The sequence below is a fragment of the Cheilinus undulatus genome, linkage group 10 (genome assembly GCF_018320785.1).
Source record: "Cheilinus undulatus linkage group 10, ASM1832078v1, whole genome shotgun sequence".
Taxonomy (NCBI): domain Eukaryota; kingdom Metazoa; phylum Chordata; class Actinopteri; order Labriformes; family Labridae; genus Cheilinus; species Cheilinus undulatus.
The window spans coordinates 12,011,310-12,035,761 of NC_054874.1; the positions used below are offsets into that span (position 1 = coordinate 12,011,310).

Sequence of the window (24,452 nt, forward strand, 5' to 3'; positions counted from 1 at the left end):
TTCTGTAAAAAAATCCCTGACATATGATTGTCAATAGTCAAATTTCTTTCCTCTACTTTATGAACCTAATCTTAAACTTCCTGTTATTTTCACCACTGGTGCTGGTTATAAATCAAAATCTTCATTTTCCAACCACCACTAAAAACATTTTCAACATTGTGCTGTTCAGGGCCGTTGCAGTCAGATGTGCTTATGAGGGAACACACGTGCAAAACATGGTAAATAATGCTCTCATTCTCACGCTGCCTTTGGATTACGATGTATCACATTGTCTCAGTAATTTTCAGACTCTTTCTGAAGAATTTTACTACTTACATATTTACTTCTACTTACTTATTCATATTTCATCTGACTGGGCATGAAGTCGGTTTAAACATCACTTCAAAAATGCTGATGCTGCTTGCCATGTTGGCTGTTTTTTCTTCCTCATGCTCTTCTTGTCACATACTTTACTCATGCATAGATATAACAGAAGAGAAGAAAACAGTTCTGAAGAATCAGATTATCGGGCAAAAAGATTGGTGTGTCTATTTTTTTGTTGTGGTCTTTTTCTGTTGAATGATATCTGATTACGCTCTTCACATGACTACGTAAGTAATCAGGTAACTAAAGCTCAGATAATTATCAGTTTATTGGTGTGCATGTAAATTTACTCATGGAGAGCGTTTGTATGCACACTAATAAACTGGTCATTGACCTCCAGGACCACCGTGGGCTCTGGTCTTACATAACCAGAATTTTTATACGGTCTCATTATTTCCTTAGAATAAAAGGGTCTTGTTTGTAGAATCCTTGGCACCCTCCCACACTTCTCATTACCCTACAGTCAACCATGCTGAGTATTCATGGGTAAGTGAGAGCCGTGCCTCTTGTAAATCAATTAATCAATTCACTTTTAGGTGTTACTGGAAGCCACACCAGATTCTTGCCAGACTCCAGACACTCTGACAAGAGGGACTCCCCAACATTCACTGAGATGACAGCTGTCTGAATTTCATGCTTCCTGTGTGGTTATGAAAGAATACCAATCCTTTTTCTTGCTTGATGTGAATTCAGAGTGAAAGTTTTACTAAGTTCCATGACTTCCTGAGTTTCATTGGATTTTTTTTTACATTTAGTCTCATGACGTCAACTCGTTTTGTCCATAGCTTAATCATATTGTCCCCCTTGTTCATGGGACAGGGCTTTCATACCCTTCCCTTCAGAATAAAATCAAATTTCATTTAGGAAAAAGAGAATCTGGGGTACTCTGGATGTCAGGAGCAAAAAGGCAGGTGCTCAAGCACCCTTAAACCCCTGCCCCTGCAGGTGCATGCTCATTACAGAGTGTTTGTCCTTCATAAATCAGTGCCACTTAACCACAAAATACTGCAAGCTGAAACCAGAACAATTCTAAAACCAAAGTCCCCGGACACAATTGCTACATTTTTTTGTGAAATCTGTACATAAAGATGCAGTTGTGAAACCAAATTCATGCAACACAATTCAGAAAAAACTCTTCAACAGGCCGAACGCTCATTTTTATTTTGACATCTTGGAACAATTCAAAATTCATAGAAACTTGGCCGCAGTGCTGGATGCACTGAGCTTCATGCGGAAGAGAGAGTTTTTGACCAGACATCCAAGGTCTCTGTGACTTTACTGCCCCACTTATAGCAGGATGCAGTACAGTCACGCTTTTTGTCCCAAGGAGTGGCTTCATCTTCTACCTGCTTCACATCAGAATGTCTCACACTAGGCCGCTCAGGGAGGATTGACTGGGATGAGAATTCTCTAAAAGTACCTTGGCAATGGTGGGGATTTGAGTAGAGCAAAGAAAATGCATCATCCTTCAACAATCCGACGTAGTAAGTTGCCCAGTCCACCCTTGGCTAACTGGAGGGGGGTCTTTTCTTCCTTGTTCTCAATGTAAATGCTGGCCCCATATTCCACCAGCAACTTGGCTGCTTCCACACGCTCCTCATCACAGGCCAGGTGGCTGTTGAAAAAATAATAATTATTAAATAAAGCATTTTACCTCAAAGTTGTCAGTAAAATCTTAAATTGTGTTCTCTTGTATGTATAAGGACTGAGGCAAAACTCTCCAATTAAGTGCAAATAATACATTTACAAGCCATATGTCTAGAGTCTTTCAGGTTTTGGTTTGTTGTCATCAACTCCAACTACTGCTTCACAATGGAAAACAAAACCATATTCACACATACAGAGGTGTGTTGCCTTGTGAGTCCTGGATGTTGGTTGAGGCACTCTGTTTGAGAAGCAGCTGGATGAGGCGGTAGTTGCCCTTGGCAGACGCTCTGTGGAGGGGAGTGGACTCCAACTTGTCTGTGGCATTTGGGTCAGCACCATTTTCCAGCAACATCAGGGCAATCTGTGATTGGAAAAGTCGTTGTCACTCAGAAGCAGGGATGGAAAGCAACTAATTACATTTACTTAGATTATCATAACTGAGTAAATTTTTGTGTGAAATTGTACTTTTTTGAGACATTTTGAAATCAGTACTTTTACTTAAGTAAGTTTTAGCTTGAGTAACTGCACTTTTACTTAAGAACAAAACTCTTGTCCTTTATTTTTACCTCTGTTGAAAACACAGTAGCACATAGAGAGCACACTGCATTTTCAAATCCTGGGGGTTGTGTGGGCAGAGTTTCCATCATGCTCTTCGGCAGAGTGTTTAGATGTGTTGTATATGTGTTCAGTTGTTTTTACATGTTGACTGTTGTACAGTGATCCCTGCTGAGGTTATTTTGCTCATGTTTCTGGTGAATTGTTGTTTTTGTTTTTTGACACATTTGCACCATGAGTAAGTTATCCACTGGCTCCCACCTGTGACTTTAGGTGCACCTAAAGGATGAACAGTGCATCAGTATAGATTACCTTTCAATTACATAGACTCTGCTTCGCTCTTGCCAGAGATGACCGACCTTACCATAGATTTTTAAGAGTTACTGCAGCTCTGTCATATTGTAAATTATCAAAGACTTTTAAAAATGTAGTAAGCCATAACTTTGATTTTTTGTCAGTTTAAACCAGAGCATCTGCACTTTTCTGTCTGTGCTCAGAACTCACTGAAGAGTATGTTCTTTTGAAAATAGATTTTTTCAGATTATGCTCTAATGGTTTCAGGGAGGAATTACATTTTTCACAACTGGTTTTCAAAAGGTTAATAATTGCATCCAATTCAAACAGATATGATTTAGATTTAAGAGTTTAATGCAACTTTCTGACCTTGCAAAGCAGATGGATTCGCCTGTTTCCGTGTTTCTCACTGGCAAATCCATCCTGCAAAGCTCCCGTCTGAACCGTTTGGGCCCAGTTAGAAAGTGGCAGGACCAATCAGCATTGAGGGGCAGTACTTTTGAGCGCGGCGGAGTCTTGATGTAAGCTAGCAGCAACAAGAGGCCTGTGCAATATTGGCATCCCATCACCCTCCAGGTTTTTTTTTTTTTGTTCAAAGTTTCTGCCCTTTCCCAAACGCTGTCTATGAGTGGTTTACCAGATGGATGTGTGAAACACATCCATCTGGCGTGCCAGGTTAAGAAAAACCCTTAGCCTGAACAAAATGCTTTAAATGACCTACCTGCTGCTATCAGGACAATATTGGCTATTTTAGTTGCTTATTTACAAATAGAATAAACACTGTGCTGCACTGACAACACCTGATATGGTTTCAATTGTATATCTCTACATTCAGTTAGCAGGGGGTAGGTTATCTGCTAGGAGAGGGCACTACAAAATAATGTAGTACTTCCTTGTCACAGCTTTTAACAGCAGCATTCAGTAGAGATATTAACCTTTATCCAGTCCAAATGGACTTATTAGGAAACAGTTGGGACTCTTGTTCTGAATTCATACACAAATGTTTCCTTAAGGGTCCCTATCATGGCAGCTCTACTGTTTATACCAGCACAGTGCAGTGTGACATGTCAGTTCCAGCACCTCTACTACTCCAAAAGTGGCATTGACCTAATTCATAATGTCACTTTTTTCATGTATACCCACATGCTACTGCCCTTTTTGATACTGGTTATAGTTAGCGCTGGCTCAGGCTTGACTTGTGTTTTTATCACATTGATGCATGTTGCAACTATAATCAAAGTTGGCTGCACTCTGGATCATTTTCAAAATTTCCTTTTAAATAGTAAGAGTCTTCATTAAAGGCTCATCACTCACTGTGATTTAGGAAATGATAAGGCTCCAAATTTAGAGTAGGGTGAAGCCTTGAAAACTGTAATGGGCATTATTCATTAAAAAAGGGTCCTTTCCAGAACTGACATTGCAACTGTTATATTGTGAACAGCTACATAATTGTGGATTTTATTATGGTATACTATTTTCCCAAATATTAAATGAGTTGTCTTACTTAACTGAAGAACACCTAGTATATGTAGTATTGCAAGAGTAAGACGCTAACTGACTATGTGCAGGATATCTAAAAAAGAGCTCTTAATACCGGACAGCATCACAATTAAAATTCAAATTGGATAAAGTTATAAATTCTGATGCAACTGCAAACTTTTAGCCTCACCTCATATCTGTCTTTAGAAGCAGCATAGTGCAGAGGGGTGCATCCATTTTGATTTATTGAATTCAGCTGAGCTCCTCTGGATATCAGAGCTCTCACTATGTCTTCTCTGCCAGCAGACGCTGCGATATGAAGGGGGGTCCATGAAGCCTGTGAAATAATATAACAAAACCAAAACTTATGGGGGGACAACATTGTATTTTTTCTACTATCTGATATGCCGATGTTTCCTAACTCATTAGAGATGACACTGACAAATACACATTACACAGGACTCCCTGTGCACAGCCTGGGTACTCGGGTGGTTGTAGTAATTTAAAGTGCTTTGCAACAATCCAGTCTCTGGGCTCTGCAGGCTGTTCCTTTGACCTGGTGGCTTGGTTTTTGATCCAATAAGCATCATCAGTTGTGAGGCCTTCTAAAAGCAAGTCCAATCAATTTAATTTACCACAGCGACTCCAATCAATGTGTAGAAACATCAGCAACCATCAAGAGAAATGGGAGGCACAAGAGCTAAATTTTAAGTGTTTTGCAAAGGATCTGAATACTTGTGTCAATGTGATACGTGATATTCCTTTTTTTCTATGAATCTGCACACTTTTAAAATTCTGTTTTCACTTTATCATTATGGGTTTCTGAGTATACATTGATGAGAATAAAACTGATTTTTCAACAGCAGCATCAGGCAGTAACATGATAAAACTGAATACAGTTAGGGAGTCTGAGCACTTTAAGGATAAACAGTAGATAAAGTCTACATTATGTTGTGCTCCAATTTGACAGTCGCTGCCATTAATTTGCCTCCTTTGATGGGAGAAATACTGCATAACCCTTTGTTTGACACAGACATAATATAACTGTTAAAACCGTTAAGCTCACATCGTCTTGCAGATTCACTTCAGCTCCAAAATCAAGTAGAAACTCCACAATGTTCGTGTGGCCGGCGGAACAAGCCCAGTGCAGTGCCGTTCTATGGTCCTGAAATTATAGAGAAACCGATGAAAACTTACAAATCTTCCACTCACATCTTATTTTTCATATTAGACATCCTTACCTGGTCTGTTTTGCAGGCAAGCGTTTTATCTGATAGGATGCATTGTCTTAATTTCTCAAACTGGCCCGTGTACGCAAAATTACAGACCTCCACATTGGATACCGAACCCTCCATTGTGAGATCTTTACTGTAAATGCACAAAGTACCACCAAAATAATAGGCAACAGGAGTAAAGCTACTAGATGTTTCGCTTCAGATTTGAACTAGGGATGCAATGACTCAGGAAATTGTGAATTCTACTTCCGCTTGGGTCATTTTGTCTCTTCAAATTAAAATTTCAATGCAGTCGCCTCGAAGGAAAACTTACATGTAAACAATTTTTGATATTTATTTAGTAATTATTCAAGTTCATTAATAAATAAATAGAAAACCGGATTAAAAGATCTAGATAATGGCTGTCTGTGGGGGTCCCTTACTTCAAACAGAAGCACAACCACTTTTGCGTTGGTAGCGACCGTTGGTGTCACCGGAAGTACTTAATAGCTCACTTGTTAGCTGTGAAATAAGCAAGAGCTTGAACCACTGTTGAACAAATTTAAAGGATTTTACACATTCCCTCTGATATTTCCATTCCCCCTCCGATGTAATTACAGTGCATGTATGTGAACTAATGGCGAACACGTTGGTAAGTTTGATATTACGCTGGTATTTATATGTAGAAGCTAACGCAGTGTTTGCTAACGTTAGCTAGCTAGTCTCTAATATGCACTCTTCGTAAAAAAACGCTGCCTGTTCTTCGTTTATTCTTTAATCATTTGTTGTCAGTATTTTAACAAGCGGTGTCTTTCCAGGATTTTAGGACCCATGTTGACCAGTCATGCAGGTACTCTGAAGAATTTGTCAACATTTATTATGACTGCATGGATAAGAAAAGGAGGGTGAGTGGTGGTCATGTTTGCTCTCTCTTCAGTAATTATACTCTATATCTAACATGTTTTAGTATATAGCAGCAATTAGGGAAAAACCTTAAAAGTACAGTGTGTTATATTCCACGCAGCAGTATTTGCTGGAACAAGCTTTGTATAAATGAAACATATCTAAAAAGGCCTATCTAAATTAGTGTTTTATCACCTGGATATAATAAGGTATGAAGTATGGCTATTAAAAACTATATAATTCTGTAACCCAATTTTATTTAACAAACAATTTTATGTATTTCTCCTTCAATAAACTCTCCAGCCACTGATCAAAGCAGTGCATTAGGTCTTCAGACAGTTGCCCCAGAACCTCAGTGGTTATTTTCTTAACTTCTGACAGACTCAAAACGTGTTCCTTTGGGCTCAGATTTGATCTTGATAAAAGGAAAAAGTCACACAGTTCTAGGTCAGAAATAGGGAGGGTAATCAAGCTCTGTGATTTGTTTTTACACCATAAACTGCTTTACTGAGAGCGCATTGGAAGCTGGATAAATGAAACCAATTTCCACAAGTGGGGTCTCTTTCTTCCGACCCTTTTCCTCAGTTTTTTTGTACTAGTGTTGATTCACCGTTGACCCTTCTCCATAATTAAACCCTTAGATTTCAAAGAAAATAACCAACATGGCCTTGAATTTGGATGTGTTTTGTTGTTTTTGGTGAGGATGGTGTTTTCCAATGCATTGACTGCCGATTTGTCACAGGAATGGATTAGAAGAGCCAAATTTCATTGCATGTAATCACTCCTTCAAAAAAACTTTGGGTTTCTTTGTTCCAAAATATCTCCACAGTTTTGATTGCATTTTTTTTCCCTTTTGAGCAGGAGTCAGAATTTGTGGGACAATTTTGGCACACACTTTTGTCACGTTGAAATTGTTTTGCAAAATTTGCAGAACTGTCTCTTTATCAATGGAAACCATTTCTGTTTTCATTCTTATCGGCATCAGGCATCACCAGCAGATTTTATTTAACTGATTTATAGATACTTGTGATTAAAACAAAACTGCAAATAACAGTTCACTGCTGTCAGAGATAAAAGTTTCTTACCAGTACCTGGTTTATCCACTAGAGAGCAGTGGTGTTTTTATTATTCATCTCAGATCCTCCACTCACTATATAACATGGAGTATTAGGGACCTTTATCTTACCTTTTTTTCTTACAAAGTTAAAATGATAATTTTATGTTTTTCCCCCTGAATTATTAATAGCACATTCTATATTGTTGGATGTTTTGTAGAGTACAGCTCTATACTGAGATGGGTCTATGATATACAGTAGCCCTGAGTGGACATGCGTTTGTTTTAATTTTTTTACTCTATTTTCCATGATAAATACATTTTTTTCTTGAGATCCTGACTACTTTACCTCACTATCTTGAGCTAAAGCTGGATTTTTTACAATGTAAAAAAATGGTGTAAAATAAAATGTTAGCCATGTCCTCCCAGGGCCTCTGTAATTATGTGCTTTCTAAGCCTGTTCATTTTCTCCTTTCTCTTTGTTCAGTCATGTTTTGTTCCATCAAACATCAAAACTGCAACATAATCCATCAAATAAATTGTATTGAATAAAAAATGTGTAAAATTTAGGCTGTTGTTTCTTATTAAGGTGGTGGTGTGACCTGAGGCTGGACCACCTGAGAACCACTGTTTTACAGCATTTTATATTCATTTAACATCATTGTTCTTTGTTCATATATTATTTTCTGGCTTATATGTTGTAGAACTTGACCCGACTCTACCTGGACAAAGCGACCCTGGTGTGGAATGGGAATGCAGTGTCAGGACAGGATGCTCTTGGCGAGTTTTTTGAGGCGCTGCCTTCAAGCGAGTTCCAAGTGCAAACACTGGACTGCCAGCCAGTTCATGGTTAGTAGGGGAAGTTTCTTAGTCAATCAGTGTATTAAAGTGATACTGACTTCAAAATGTGTTCCTGAGCATGAAGAGCTAAATGTTACAGAGCACTGAGTGTCAGGTTTTGGACTAATTTAGAGTGTTTAACCATGGAAGCGAGGTCTTGAATGCTGTCACACTGTTCTTAAGTGAAGGCATGCTTATCCAGCATCAACTGATCCTTTCTTCCTCCTCAGAACAAGCAACCCAAGGCCAGACGACACTACTCGTGGTGACTGGTGGGACAGTAAAGTTTGAAGGAAACAAGCCACGCTTCTTTGACCAGAACTTCCTTTTGACAGCTCAGGCCTCGCCAAACAATGACCAGCCTGTTTGGAAGATTGCAAGTGACTGTTTCCGATTTCAAGACTGGAACAGCTGAGACTCCTTATCTGTGCACTTCTTTTCTATCAATACTCATCAGTTATTACCAAGGAACTGTGTGTTTATTTTTGCTTTTATAATAAAAATCAGAGGTCATACAACACTGACTATGAAAAGATTTTTATTCCTAAAATGTTGAACAAGGCATGTGGCCACAGTGGTGGAATAATAAATACAAATAGGATCACCAAACAACCAACTGTTAAGTGAATGTCAATGTCTGTTTCCTTAAATTTGATGGTACAAATCCACAAACACACCACTTGAAAAATACATAGAAAACACTCCTATAATATTAAAAAAGACTTAGCTTCAGATAATCTTATATCAAATTGTACATTGACCTGTTAACTGAGGTATAACAGCATGACAGTATGCTAGCACTAAATAGCTGATGCCAATAAGCATTTTAGAGAAGCATGCTTTTAAATAAATAAGGTGCCCACATGAATCATTGAGGTGCCTTCCATACAAGCAACCCACTATTTGACTATTTCATATAAAGAAAACATTTGCTTATCTTCCTGAGTTTAAATGTTTGCACATTTTGGTCTTATTTTTGAATGAACGGACACAAGAACAATAGCATAAATAAAACAAAAATGGGTCAAAATAAAAAAAATGGATAAGTAGACATGATCATAAGAAACCTTCTTCCTCCTTCTTGATCAGTGTCAATGTTTCTCATGGGTATATTTGACCTGAAGCCGTAAACTTTACATGGCAGTTTGAGCCATTTTGTAACAAAAGCGTAAACGATTCATCTAAATCTAAATCCTGCTTATTTCTGCTTGACTACACAGGTACTGCAGACTGAAGGCACGGTAACAATGGGACTCCAACTTTACAAAAATGCATTTACAAGCCTGTTATGTTTACAGCTGGCATCTTCATTGAAAGTATCAAAGCATTGGCAACACGTGGAGGACAGTGGTTCTCTTAATCAACTTCAAACTTCATGCTGACAGATTAGAGTGGATGGCAGTCAAGTGCTAAAATGGTTTTGGACACTCTTCATAGGCTAAAAGTTGCCAGTTGTGTGCATCTATTTGACAATCAAACCACGAAAAGAAGAAAGAAGCACACGTGGATGAACAGCTACAACTACCTACAGCCTTAGCTCTCTTAATCAAGACACTTTCATTTGGACGCCTGCGCTACACAAACAGCATAAATATCCAACAAGGTACCGGAGGATTATTTACAGATGAAAAAGAGTGGTTTCATGGTAACAGGGTTATGGGTAGCTTTATTGGGAGTTATTTGCCCCCGTACATTCTCTCTATGTGGTGGAGATAGTGGTTCTTCAGCTCTTTCCTCTTCAGCTTGAATGCGTCTGTGACCAGACCCGTCTCTGGGGTCCACGGCTCTGGGCTCAGATGCACTTTGACTGGAATCTCAAATCGTTGGAGTTTAACTACGGACGAAAGGAAAAGGTCAACAATGAAGTTTCATAAGTCCAGGTGAAGACAGACAAATAAGTTTGCAGAAAATGGTGATATAGTTTGTCAAACCTTGAAACAAAATAACAGAAATGCAGCCCTTACTGTTAACAGCGACTTCCTTTATTTCCTTCAGAACTTCCCTTTCCATGTCAGGGTGAGTGCAGAGCTCCTCCCATGTTCCCACAATGCCTTTCTGCTTGGCCATTTCTGTTAACTTTTTCTGATTGGGAACCACAAAGCTGATTACGTAGTTTTGTTCACTGCAAAGACAAACAGCAGAAACGGGTTAACAAAAGCCTTAAATTATACAAACAAAATATGTGCATGCTCAATGCAAAATTTTCAATTAGTTACAATAGTAAGTTTAAACGTCATTAAAAATACAGTATTGAAAGTTGAAATAGTAGTTAAACAAGGAAAGAAGTTGAGATTCAAGTGGTTGAGACTGTCAGTATATTCATGTGAAAAGGGTCTACCATGAAAACTATAGTGCTTTAACTATTTAAACTTTGTGCCCCTTGACCATTTTTGTTGTTTGAATTTTATTTTCTGCTTTCCTTTTGGTTGTAATAAATCCCCAGCCTTTATCATCATTCTTTATTTTAAGTTAATTTCCTTCATAGACGAAACAAAACAGTTGTATCCAAATATAAAATCTCTAATCTTGAACACAAAGGAGCAGAAAGAAGAATAATCTTATATAATCTGCTCCTCTTTCACAAGACAATTAACAAAGCACATGCACACAAAAAATATATATAATTATATCACGTAGCGATGGGGATTTTTATTGAAGTCAGATGTCCATTCGTCCTTGGCACTTTACTCCAGTTTGCTCCCACTGCTGCATCAGTGGCGTATGAATACGGATGTGAACGACTGTAATTTGCCAATACTGATGGGCATCCTATGTGAAGGAAGAGGGCTGCTTACAAGATATAATCTTTCATGTTGGTAAACTATGCAAGTGCTGAGTGGATGATAGATGCTCTGAGTAAAGCAAATGAACCCCGCTAATTACAACAGGAAGATTCAATTCTTGCAAAAAAACTGAAAAAGTGGACTATTTTTTTAATTTCTAAAAGCTCAGACACACACTGTTGCATAAAAATACTTTCCAAATTTGCACTTAATATTGCCTTTAATGTATAAAAACACCTGGTAAGCAAACATTTCTGGAGAAGCATGTCCCTGGACCTGATGAAGTTGGAGACAAGCCCTGGGTATTTAACACCACTGACTCTGCCCCTGATTGACACTGCACATAGAAACTCCCACCATCACTGTGTGAATGCAGTGTAGTGTCTGGCACCAACAACCATGGATCTGCATGCAAAAATGGATGCTTGCAGGCTTATTTGATATGTGTATCAACCTCCTCAGACCCTGCATGTACATACGAGGACATTACATTTTGGGTTTCCTACAACAAAGAAAGAATTTCTTTTATTTGAATTTTTGGGTTTTTCATAAAACTGAGCCTTTTGCTTGCAATGAAGGGAAATTTGCTTAATTTTTTATAGAAAAAAGAAGATACGTTTGTATATTTCTGGGAGTTTGATTTTAAGTTTTCAGGGGATCACTTAAAAAGTTTTAAAGGTGGAAATTTATTAATATGTTTTTGGTAATTTGATTGAAAATTTTGGGGTTAATAACCTTTAAAATTTCTAGAATCTTTTTGAAAATTCCAAGGAAATTTGTTTGAAAACTGTCTTTTATTTTTCACGGATTTTTGGCGGAATGTTAGTGTCAGGCTTGGGGAATTTTACTGGAAGTTCTGAATGGGGAATTTCCCTGAGAGGAGTTTCCATGCGGTTTTGGGGAAATTTTTATTCATTCATTTTTTTGGCTCTTTTTCAGAAAGTTTCACTGAAACAACTGACAATTATTTGAGGAAATTTGTGGGTATATGGGACTGTTTAAGAATCTTTTACCGAGATTTTGGCAATGTCAAGAAGTTTTGGGGAATTTGTTTTATCTATGTTTTTGAAAATCTCTAATAATTCTAAAGGAAATTTTAAGACCACTGGAATCTTTAGAGGAAATTTAGTTCATAATTAGCTTTAACAGGTTTTTGAGGTTACATCATACGTCTCGAAAAGACTGACATCATCTCTTACTTACAGTAAGACCACCTACCAACACAACCAAAACATAAGGTCAAAAATCTACTCAGCAATGTGCCTTTTTCCACAGAAACAGATGTGTTGTGCTGTTTGAGAGTTTGTCTCGAAACGGCCATCTTCACAACATTAAGAACATATTGTTGAACATCTGCAACAGCGATTTTAAAGAATGCCAAACATATCCAAATGTTATTATTCTGTATCCTTGTTCAGATAGGAACAAAACTAGTTTGGCTTTTACTACATTTCTTGTAGGAAGCCCTTTTGAAAAAGAACGGTTGACAAGCATAAATGACAAACTTCTCAGTGTAACAGATCCCTGATACAACTTTAAAGGATGATACTTTTTTTACTTTTACAAATAAATTACTCACCTATTTGCGTAAGCACAGATGTTGTCTATAAGAGAGCAGTTTTTCAGAGCTGACTCGACTTTACCGAGCGACACATACTCCCCGGCCTGCAGTTTCACCAAGTCCTTCTTGCGATCTAAATGGGAATTGAAAAATTCTGTTATCAACAGAGCCCTGTTACCAAATACAAACAGTTTTCATGTCAGAAGTTCCAACCACAAAGACTGTAATGTGAGGTGTGAAATGAGGTCTGAATGGTGTGCCTTTCATTAACACATCAGATGATAGCTGTGGGGCAATGTAAATCAAGTTGCAATGAGAGCAAATGTACTTACCCACTATTTGTAGACATCCATCAGGATAAACCTCCCCTACGTCTCCGGTGCAGAACCATCTCTGTCCTTCCTCGTCGACAAAGAAGTCCTGGTTGTTGCTTTCATTCCTGTAGTAGCCCATGGTTACATTGGGACCGCCTATCAGGATCTCTCCTCTTGGATTCGGCTTATCTTGGCTGGTGTAACCACCTGAGGGAAGGTGGAAACTTGTCAATTTACTAATAATAGCCTTGTGATAAAAAAAAAAGCATTCTGCACAGTCAGTTCATTTATATAAAGTTAAAAGTAGCCAATTTGTTAGTTAGTCTGACTAAAACTGGACTTTATAAAAACCTTTAAACAGTGTCAACTAGAAATTCTTCTTAAGCTTTTTTTCCAAGTTGGACTAAAAAAGTTTACTTGATTTATTTGATTCAGTTTACTCTAGTATGTATGAGGTATGGCTATTAAAGAATGAGACTGCACTTATGAGGATAAAACTACGTGGTTCACAGTCACACCAGCTACTGACTGAAGTACACATGTTTTTTCTAAGGCAGAGATGTCCAAACTTTTTCCACTGAGGGCCACAGACAGAAATATATAAGGACATTGGGGCTACTCTAATATCCACAAGATGAGGTATACGACATTGATTAGGTCATAAACAGAATAAAGGAGTAGCTGGGGTGGAGGAGGGTTGCAAGAGCAGCTTTCAGAGAGAGTGGCAGAGTGTGGCCAGGCAAGAGCAGTTTAAATAAGACAGTATGAGAGTGATTTGCCAATAGCATGCTGAGAGCAAATCAGCTGGCCGTCAGCTGATGAAGTCTTGCATTAGATCAGCTGACTGGGGCAGAGCTCAACTCTGTAGCCTACCTGAACTAACCAATTTGCTGTGGGCCAATCAAAATTGGACTGCGGGCCACATTTGGCCCCCTGGCCATAGTTCGGACACCCCAGTGCTAAGGCATCTAAAAATGATGAGCTTAAAAGTTGAGCAATGCATTATTGAAATTTTTGGGGAAATTGTACAAAACATCAGTTGAATCTTTTGGTACATTAACTAAGGTGTATGGGGAACACTGCATGTCATGTTCACTTGTGTTTGAATGGCACAAAAGATTTTGTGAAGGATTTGTGAGGATGTCCAAGACGATGAATGATCTGGGCGCCCATGCACATCAAAACTTCTAAAAACATTCAACAAATTGAACAGATTGTTGAAAATGATCAATGACTCAGTATAAGAATGATAGCAGAAATGGTCTCCATTGATAAAGAGACAGCCTGTCAAATTTGGCATGAAAATTTCAACATCACAAAAGTCTCACATCTTCTGACTCCTAATCAAAAGGAAAAAACAAACAAATTTTTAGAGAAATTTCAGAAAAAATTGAAGGAAACCTATTTTTTTTATAAGAAGTGATTGCATGCAATGAAACTTGGCCCTTCCAATACAATACGACAAAACAGCAGCCAATACATTGGAAAACACCATTCTCACCAAAGATGAAGGAAGCATGACTAAGCATGTCCACATTCAAGGCCATAAAGATGGTTTCTTTGATATTAAGGGTATAATTTGTAGGACTTGGTTCCAGAATTGTCAACGGCGGATCAACTTTTACAAACAGGTTCTTGAAAGACAGCAAGAAAGTCAGAAGAAAGAGACCACAGCTGTGGAAAAAAGGTTTCATTCTTCATCAAGACAACATCTAGGCTCACACTGTGCTCTTGATACAAATCACAGAGCTTGATCACCCTCTCTATTCACCTGATCTAGCACCGTAGGACTTTTTCCTAAGAGCAAATCTGCGCTCAAAAGAAGTGAAGAAAAGAATGACAGAGGTTCTTAGAACTGTCTGAAGAAGACCTACGGCACTGCTTTGATCAGTGGAAGACCTGAATGCAGCAGGGAGTCCATGCAGAAGGAGAGTATATTGAAGGAGAAGGACATCGAAAAATTCAATAAAATTGTATTACAGCATTAGTCTCCTTTTCAATAGCCATACCCTGTACAAATTCTTCTTCTTCTACAACCATAGCTTGGCTTAATTGTGCATGTACATGTACTGACCAAGTTCAGTGTGAAGCATTTCTAAGTCGTACCTTCAGCCCAGTCCCTGAGTTTGATCTCACAGCAGATAAGTGGAGCTCCAACACGACCAGTGCTAATGTCTGCAACTGCATGACAAGATACAATCTATTAATAACATGGTTTTCATTCCAGTCTTGTCAGTCTCCTATTATTCTAAGCTCTACATCTGCTCCTACCTTCTGTGATGGTGCCTGCTCCACAGGTTTCAGTGAGTCCATAGCCCTGACCCACGGGACAACAGAAACATACATTCATAAACCGTTGAGTGGCTGCGGACAAGGGAGCGCCTCCGGACAACATCATCCTCACTCGTCCTCCTAGTAGTTTCTTCACTTTCTTGAACAACAAGCTGCAAAGACAGAGTGCTTTGTTAGATTTCAAACTAACTACCCACGTCATACTTCTAAGAAAAACTGGAAAGAACATAATTTTAGGGTTTCTTACGCATTGCACAAAGGTGCATCATAGCCTCTCTTTATCTGATCTAGTTTATAGTTGTAGCCCAGCGTAAACAGCTTCTTCTGGATAAAATTCATTTCCTGCACTTTGCTCATCACATTCTTGTTGATGCGATCCATGATTTCCTTTTTTAAGAGGAAGACACAGAGAATTCATTTGTACATTTAATAATGACAAGGATGGAAAAAAAACCAATGTGTTTACAACTGAGCAAATAGAGAGAGAAGAGGACCAGAGAAAAGAAGAGATAGTGCTGAGTGATGAACAAAGGGGAGAATATAAAGCAGGATTCTTACCGGCACAGCTGCCATCAGGGTGGGTCTGAGTACAGAGCAATCACCTTTACTCCCTTTCTTTATCTTAGTGGACTAAAGAGAACAGAAGAAAACAGATAAAGGTACTGACGACATTAAAAAACAGAGCAAAGATTAGGCTAATGCGGGTATAATGCACATAAAAACTAGCAGCCACACTAAGAAATGTTTGGAGCTAGTTTTACCTGGTCCGACAGCGTCTGGGGAGATGAGTATCCAATCCGACAACCGTACGTGACGCAGGAGATCTCGGCTGTCATTTCAAGAACATGAGCTAGAGGCAGATAGGCTATGTAGGTATCATCAGGTCTATTAGATCACATGGAGAGAAAGTGGATGTTAGGACCAGTAGTTCTTACATGCGTTCTCTACCTCTCAAGTGTTGACATTTACCTTCTTTGACTATGAATTTCACAGTGTTAAATCCAGTTCTAAAAAGGGCCAAACCCTCCTTCCTTTCACCTAGATACAGCTGAAAAGTTATGTGTATTTTGCCTGTGGAAGCCTGACCCAGCACAATCTTGTATGTAAAGTCCTAAAGATGTCTGTCTGGCATCGTCTTACAAACATTTTGTACCCAATGATTCAGACTGCATACTGCTGTCTGGGATGTGGGCTTTATCTGGACTGGATAGGCTGTCATACAGGAAAGACTGCCCTGTCAAATGATGTTATCAGGTGAACTGTGATGCGAAAAAAGCATGACTTTATCTATATCTGTCAAGTCTCACGCGATCATAAAGAGGCTTGTTTTAAAGATCTAGATAATTTGGTTCTGTTCAATAATAAGAGCCTGTCCTTTGGTTCCTGAACAGTTTTTCATTTGGTAAATGTTGCCTTTTTTAAGTCTTTAGAGCATCAGCTATCAGGTACATTTGTTCATGGACCATACTTTCAAATGTACGTTCAGATCAGCTTCACATTTCTGGGGTTGTTCTGTTGTCCATCACTTGGTTTGACATAACTATGCTGTGTTCTGATTGGTGAGAAACATGTGCACAAAGTAAGTCTTTTCTTTTAAATCTCACTCTCCAAGACCCTAAAATGGAAAGTTGACACAAAAAACTGCAGATTTATCTATTTACTTATGATGGCCAAATGGGTCAAACATCAGTCATTCCTGCTATTTTTATTTCAATACTGATCATTTGGGATTTATTTAAAAACTATAAGGAAATAAGGACGACTATACCCTAAAACCATACGTTTCTGAACTTAATAGTCTTTTTGGGGCCAGATGGAAAGCTCTGAGGGGCTAATATGGCTGGATGGTCACTGCTTTACAGCAAAATCAAAAACTGAAAAAGGAAACAGTCTCTCAAATGAGAGCTGGTACCCATAATTCACAAAAGGTGCCAGCTTCTCTGACTGGCTTGTACACAAATGACACTGTTTACTAACTAAAAAGCATATGACTGTGTCATTGACCCATCCTTAGCATCTTCACTCTTGGGTAATTTGACCCCATTCTGGGAGGCAAATCCATCTGCTTTGCAAGGTTAGCAAGTGGGTGCCAAGACTGCTAAATCCTAAATCCAATACTGAAACTCACCCAAGTCCAGGGATGCGTTCACACTGTCCAGTCATTCCTGCTATCAGGTTGCGGTGAACAATCATGACTCCTTTGGGTCTGCCAGTAGAGCCACTGGTGTACATCACCACAGCCAGATCAGAAGGCTGAGGCTTCACTATCGGCCTCTCCACTGAAAGACAAACAAACAGTTATTGTCCTGTACCGTACATTTATTTATTTTAACCCTGTATTGGACAAAGAAGCACAGTCAGAGTAATTGGAGAAATACACACTATTCTCGGGCAGTGAGCCCAGCTCTTGTACAGCCTGCATGCTGTGGATGGACAGTCCTGCTGGGTAGCCGTCTGTGCTCACTTTCTTCTGGTCCACATAGATCACATGCTTCAATTTGGGGATCAGTGGAAGCACATTCTGAACAAACAGAGACGACAAAGATAATGTCACAACAGGATGCACAAGCACATGGTTTCTTTTTATAAGTTAAAAGGGTTTCTGGCTTCAGTATCACTGACATAATTTGTAAAAATCGGCAGCTGCTTAACCCCATCAGAAAAATCAGAAACTAGAAGTACTGGAGGATCCAGAAAAATAAACTACATAACATGGTTAGTTTGAGGAGTCATCATAATAACACTGTTTTACCACAATGTATTGGGTCTTATCTCAGACAGTTGTCAGCGGTAATGCAAAGATCCTGTGTAGATATTTAGTACCTCTCTCAGCTTTATTTTTCCAGATCTTCATATTTTTTGAGCATTACGTTAAAATGGCCCAACAAGCATGGCATGTTGAAAACAAGTGGCACTATAAAGGCGATATAGTTTTCATAGGAGGCTTCTACACATCTGTAGTTACGCTGATCAACATTTGTTTGGAGGAATAAAGACAGGAGCACTTCTGCTGTTCTTTAAACCACCAATTCTCATGGAAAAAAATATTTCAAAAAAGAGAGGAGAACTTGGAACTAAAAACCACTGGTAAAGACAGCCCAGGTCCAGGCACTCAGGATGGTTTAATAAAATATTATTCATTTGGCTTAAACATTAAAAATAAAAAGTAAATACAACATGTGTCTTCTCCAGCTGGCAGTGACATGCAAAGACAAGGAGAGTAGGGATGCAAAACATTGCAGATAGGAAAATTTCTGATATTTACAGCCAATTTATTGGCCATACATATTGGCAGCGTTTTTGAGTGTACAACAATGATTTTTCTTTAAGCAGTGTTTCTCAACTGGAGGGCCTGAACCCAAAAGAACATCCACGTGGTTGTTTTGAGTGGGTTTCTTATGTGTGCCTGGAGGAACATTGCAAAGAGATGATGGAGTAAGCCCTAAGCACACATGTATATAGATCTTAAAAGACTCCATTATGCTGTGACAAGTAAATGTTGGTCATTTCTTAACCTTGAAAGATTTCTCTTGGGATAAAAAAAACTGCTTTTGTAATAAATGATGCATTACTTTCTACAGAAATCTCCAGGTCCAAACTGCAACATTTTTCACTTAATACATTTGAGTGGTTAACATTTTCTGAATTAAGTTCACAAATTCTCGCCCATTTTAACAGAAGCAGTTTTATTTATTTGGAAAGTAACTAATAACAATTACTCAAATTACTCCAACTGAGAAGTTTTTCAGGTACTTGTACTTTTTTTAGTACATTTTGAAGGGTACTTTTACTTCTATGTATGTAAGGTTAACCAGGGTAACTGTATTTTTATTGGATACAATACTCCTGTACTTTTTCTGCTTATGTTGACTACACTGTGGCACATAAGATAAGATCAGATAGACATTAATGTTCCCATAGGAAAATTTGTCCTGGGCTCTGTCCCACAGTTACCAAATCAACAAATACAGAACATGACATTACATCCTATATCAGCAGCAAATCCATCTAAGAGTTTTGCACATCTACATAAGAACGAACACCTGGCAGCAGTGGCATACTTGCATATTGCACATAGGAGAAAATGATTCCACATCATATCCCAGAACAGCAAAAACGGGAGTGATCTCTGAGTGAAGTTATCCACTGAGTTAGTGCTCCTGAATGAGACTTTAGGTGCTCTTAAAGGATGCATAGTTGATATTCTTCATCAGTATGAATGACCTTGCTAGGAGTCGACTCCGCTTTGTTCTGCAAGAAGAGATCCACCTTGCCACAGATTTTCAAGAGTTACTGCAGCCTTTTTATACTGTAAAATATTTCAATCTTTAAAAAGAGCATTTAAAGTGTTAAATTGAACTCTATGAGTTTGACTGAGTAGAGTTATAGACCAGTAATTTTACTTTTACTTAAGTCAATTTTAATCACAGTAACTGTACTTTTACTTGAGTACAATAGTTGTGTACTTAAGAACATAGCCATCCTGAGTGCCTGGTCTGTGGTCATTTATACCGTTGGTTTTTGTGTTCAAGTTTTCCCCTTTTTCTGTAACATCCATTAAGTGTGAAGAGGACACAGTGTATTACAACAGATACTGTGCTCTTCTAGTCATCTATATGGCTTCATGCAGCATTAACATTAACAACATTATCTCTTTAGATTTGTATGTAGAGAGGAAAAGATGTCCCATGACCAAAGTGTGACCATAGCCCCTCTTAAAATCAAAAGACACCAGCTTAGTTTGTACTGTGAGAGGACCACTCACCTTCAGTTTATTCTCAAGCAGTTCCACACTGGTTACTAGATGTGTGACTCCCGTCTCATTCAGTCCAAATGCAATAGCTTCATCCCCCAGAGTGGCATAGAATGTCACCACTATAATGAAACATTACAAAGCATAAAAAGCAGTTAGTACACTATTCACATTTTGAAAACATTACGTTTGTACTTCACTGTCCTTTACTTACATGGGAAATTTCTCCTGAAGCATGCCTGAGCAGTGATCATCCACTCTGCTCTGGTTTCACAAAAGATTGCAATACTGCTTTTGGGCTGTTGCCCCAGAGCCGCCAATCCATTGCCAAACTGGCTGACTATGGAGTCAACATCATCGTAGGAGAGCCATCTGTACTCCCCCAGGATTAGCTAGAAGAGGAAAGATGAATGTCAGATAACTTTTTTCCTCACAAGAATCCATAAACACCCAGTAAGGAGAATCCTTACCTTTTTAAATACTTTTCCACTTGGCTGGATCTCATTCTCTTCGCTCAGTACATCTCGGGTGCCGAGGCAGCATCCTTGTCCAAAGCGCTGCACGGCATGGTTGAACAGCTTATCCAAGGTGTCCTTGCCAGGGAAATCCTCTGTGGCCAGGGAATCAAAGTGGTCCACTGAGCGATACGGCCCCTCAGGACTGCTTGTAGTTGAACGTGCTTTTATCCGCTTGGACTGAGCTTGTCTTTCCCCGGCACCAGTGATGAAGTACCAAGGCAGGAAGGACAAAACGGAGTACAGCCACACCAGTAGGTGGATTGGAAAGAGGAGGATAGCTTGGAGGGTAGAGTCTGATTGGAGGCCCATACTGTTCTCTGAAGAAGCACTTCAGGACAGGAAGGGAAGTGAGCAGCAGTGGTGGTCAGGCAAGTTTCTAATACTGTGCAGTGAAACTCAGAGAAAGTCCTCAAGCTGACAAGGATAACACTGCTCAGCTGTAGTATGAAAGTATCAGGTCCACTGTAACTGTGATACACCTGAAAATGACAAAAACAGAAAACACCATGGCAAAAGTGAATTTACCAAGTCAATTAAAAAAACAGCCATTCACAAAACAGAATTTCATCCAAAACAAGGTCACATGCCAACAGCTGTCTTGTAAGAGGAAGTTAGTTGGCTCTTGTCACACTTAAAAAACATACAACCGAGACACAAGAGTGGTTTAGAAGTGATTGACTCACGAAAGAGTATTCACCATTTGCATTTCAAAGTCATCAAAACTGCTCCTTTAAATGTGCCATGTAAGCTATGAACCCTCACCACTGTTCATCAGACACTCACCTCTTTCTTGCTCTGTGCCAGCCTCTGTTTTACTGTCAGCCTCAAAGCTCGGTTATAAGGGAGTCTTTCCAGAAGGGTGTGTTTCAACATCACAAGATCCCTCCCTCCCACAAAGTGTCAAAACTCTCGCTCCCTTATAACAACAAAGGGAAGGTTATCAGGGAGGTCGTGGAGGGATGAAGCAGTGTTGAGACATGACCCCTCTGACGAGACTACTGTCCAATGACCACAGCCTCTGCCAGTTATACTGGACAGGATAGAGCGGAGCACAACCAATGACGGTACTCTTGAGGCTCACCCCACTGAGTGGGCAGTGAAAAAGGTCACTCTAGGACAAGCTAAGCTGGCTAATAACCTCAGAGAGGTTAAAGGATAGGATTAAAACTGACAAAACTGAAGGATGTGTGTTCAACACCCCGCAGTGATGGAAAACCGCTGAAAAGAGGAAAATGAATGAAGTAATTGTTGCTCACAGCTGTCATGTGGGACCTACTTTCATATCACAGAAAGATATGACCTCAGTAACATAAGATAGAAGAACTTCATCTAGGTTTTATCTCAACTTTGTATTTGATCAGCTACTCTCTGATTTAAGATTAAAAAAAGTTGGTACTGTTCTGATGAAAACCCACCCTATCCTGGGCCCTGCATTACACATAGTGTGATTCACTTCCTCAGTGAATCACACAGCGCCGATCTGCGTCATACATGTGTCTGTATATCTTAAGCTTAACATCTGCCTGTACTCAACAGGGTTGGAAAAAAAAAGATTGCGAAGGTACGTTTTTAGGTCAGACCTTTTTGCCCTTAGGCCTTCACTAATTTCTGTTCACTGTATGGAACACCAGTAACATTCCTTAGTAATAACAGCGTACAGTACATAGCAAATGCCCCTCCCAGGTAATAAAGTAGCTGTGGAAACAACACTCAGCAACTGAGAGACAAGTTTTTCATGCTTTATAAGTTACTTTGTTTATCTTTTTAATATTGCACTTGAAGTAACAGAAAATTCAAATGACCTAATTTGCAAAACACAATGCCATGAGTAAGCAAACACACTCTGATGACTTTAAGCATTCCTGTTCCAATGTACACTGGCCAATCACATGGCAGCAACCCATACATTTTGGCATGCAGACATGGTAAAGATGGTGGGCCCAAGTTCAAACCGAGCATCAAGAAATAGGGAAAAAAGGGGACTTTAAGGGTGCCATTGTCGTTGATTGCAGGCAGGCGTTTACAATCAGATGATCTACTGGGATTTTCAGGCACAAGCATCTCTAAGGAGGGTCCGAAAAAGAGAAAACACAGAGTCAGCGGCAGTCTTTGGTCTAAAATGTCTTGTTGATGGCAGAGAGAAGAACCTCTGCGGTGAGGTGATAGGAGGTGATAGAAGTAGAAGACCGCATTGGATGCCACCCAAAGAAAAACTTAAAGGGCTCACCAAAATTCAACAGAAAATCAAAGAACACAGCCTGGTCTGATGAATCTCAGTTTCTGCTGCTGCATTTGAATAGTAGGGTCAGAATTTGATATAAACACTGCAACTACAAGTAACTTTAATCACTTTTCCAGGGTTTCTTATAACAATCAAATTTAAGACTTTTAAGACTTGAACTCAGAAAAAATACCACTTTCAGCATGGTTAACTGTCAAATATAAAAGGCATGAGGTTTCTCGACACACTGGACCAGGGCTGAATATCTGATTTAATGCACTGATTATGCAACAGTATAGAAATACAATTTTTTGTCATAAATGCCCAAATTTGAAGATGTCTGGAACATTTAATGCCTCTGTTCTATCAAAGTCATATGATATTTACCATAACACATTTTTGCAGGTGTGCTGAGCTGATTCTAAACCGTTTAAGCAGAATTCGTTTTTTTTGTCAAGGAAGACCTGTCAAAATAAGGGTGGGCTGCACTGATTTCTGCAGGGCAACCTGGTAGCCCAGATGGACCAGTATTTCACTACAGTACAGAGTTTATTAAGTCAAACAGAGAGTGGTCTGGGTCCTCCCACAGGAAATTTAGAACATCAAACACTGAATTCCCTGAATTATAGAGAGTATTCATGCAACAATTTGTGGAGGAATATGTTTAAAATTGTGCAAGGTTGGCTCAAAAACAAAGACAGGATAAAGACATAAAATTTAAGACCCCTCTCTGGTAAAATCAGACTTTTATATTTCGTTTTATTACCTTAAAATTGAAATGCATAATTTAAGACAATTGAAGACTTTTCAAGGATCTGCAGGAACCCTGCCTTTCTTCCCCTTTCTGATGCTCAGTTTGACTTTCAGCACATACTTCTGACCACATCTCCATGCCTACATGCATTGGTTGCTGCCATGTGATTGGTTGGTTGTCTTTATAAGCAGTTAAACCGGTATAAGAAAGTGACGGGTGAGCGTATCCTGCCATGTAAGATGTTACACAAAGCTGAATTGAGCAAATTTCCTGCAATTCACTCATCGCACATAAATGAGTAATTTCAAAGGCAACGTTACGTAGCCATTTTGGATGGATATTAATAACATGACGCGGAAAATTACAAATTTTTCCCATTATTGCAGTCTGAGCAGGTGTTTCTACCGACACGTCACATTCACAGAGCAAGAAGCGCTTTATCTAAACCAAAATTAGGGACGTTTATATGCGTTCACAAAACAATGAAAAATAAAATGATTAATATATAAAAAGATTTTAGCCTGCTCATGCATATGCTACAGGGCAGTTTTCTGACAAAAGGAGAAGAGCGGGATGGCAGACCAAGTGATGACAAAAGCCGCCACACGTTGCTGGTACAGCTTGTATCATTGAGAAACCGTTGGCGTAAATCAACGTTAGCTTCCAAGGATGTTGCTAAACCAATTCAACGTAGCCCACACATATTGAGCCAAACGTACACGTACAAACGGATAAAGTCTGTAATGAGATCACATGGGCCAGCTAGAGAGTGATACCCTGCTTAACTGGCATGCCTGATGCTTTCTTACCTTCAGCGGCGGAAAACCCGGTCAATCGCGGCTCTACGACCACAGTCTCTCTACCCAGAAATGACCGAGAGTTACCTTTTCACAACAGCTAGAAACCC

At 39.2% G+C, this 24,452-nt stretch overlaps 3 protein-coding genes across 4 annotated transcripts; 1 reads left to right on the top strand and 2 right to left on the bottom strand.

Annotated features, from left to right (window-relative positions):
* Window positions 1-1,503: 1,503 nt before the first annotated feature.
* Window positions 1,504-5,798, bottom strand: psmd10 (proteasome 26S subunit, non-ATPase 10). The gene is made up of 5 exons (XM_041797771.1): window positions 5,580-5,798; window positions 5,405-5,503; window positions 4,529-4,675; window positions 2,205-2,371; window positions 1,504-1,978 (listed from the first exon to the last, which is right to left on the bottom strand). The coding sequence occupies exons 1-5, from the start codon at window positions 5,691-5,693 to the stop codon at window positions 1,825-1,827; spliced, it is 681 nt and encodes a 226-aa protein (XP_041653705.1). The 5' UTR covers window positions 5,694-5,798; the 3' UTR covers window positions 1,504-1,824.
* Window positions 5,799-6,021: 223 nt separating this feature from the next.
* nxt2 (nuclear transport factor 2-like export factor 2) lies at window positions 6,022-8,869 on the top strand. Its single transcript, XM_041797404.1, has 4 exons — window positions 6,022-6,204; window positions 6,371-6,457; window positions 8,214-8,358; window positions 8,580-8,869. Exons 1-4 carry the CDS (start codon window positions 6,190-6,192, stop codon window positions 8,762-8,764), a joined length of 432 nt encoding a protein of 143 aa, XP_041653338.1. The 5' UTR covers window positions 6,022-6,189; the 3' UTR covers window positions 8,765-8,869.
* Window positions 8,870-9,013: 144 nt separating this feature from the next.
* Window positions 9,014-24,450, bottom strand: acsl4a (acyl-CoA synthetase long chain family member 4a). 2 transcript variants are annotated; one of them, XM_041797402.1, is made up of 15 exons: window positions 24,355-24,450; window positions 20,523-21,049; window positions 20,267-20,444; window positions 20,065-20,174; window positions 17,682-17,820; window positions 17,428-17,578; window positions 16,061-16,184; window positions 15,858-15,929; window positions 15,547-15,686; window positions 15,279-15,451; window positions 15,114-15,188; window positions 13,026-13,214; window positions 12,712-12,826; window positions 10,314-10,471; window positions 9,014-10,183 (listed from the first exon to the last, which is right to left on the bottom strand). In XM_041797402.1, exons 2-15 carry the CDS (start codon window positions 20,877-20,879, stop codon window positions 10,026-10,028), a joined length of 2,139 nt encoding a protein of 712 aa, XP_041653336.1. In that variant the 5' UTR covers window positions 20,880-21,049; window positions 24,355-24,450; the 3' UTR covers window positions 9,014-10,025. The 2 variants fall into 2 exon arrangements, with proteins under 2 accessions (XP_041653336.1, XP_041653335.1); XM_041797401.1 differs by lacking the exon at window positions 24,355-24,450 and adding an exon at window positions 21,354-21,487.
* Between the last annotated feature and the right edge of the window lie 2 nt (window positions 24,451-24,452).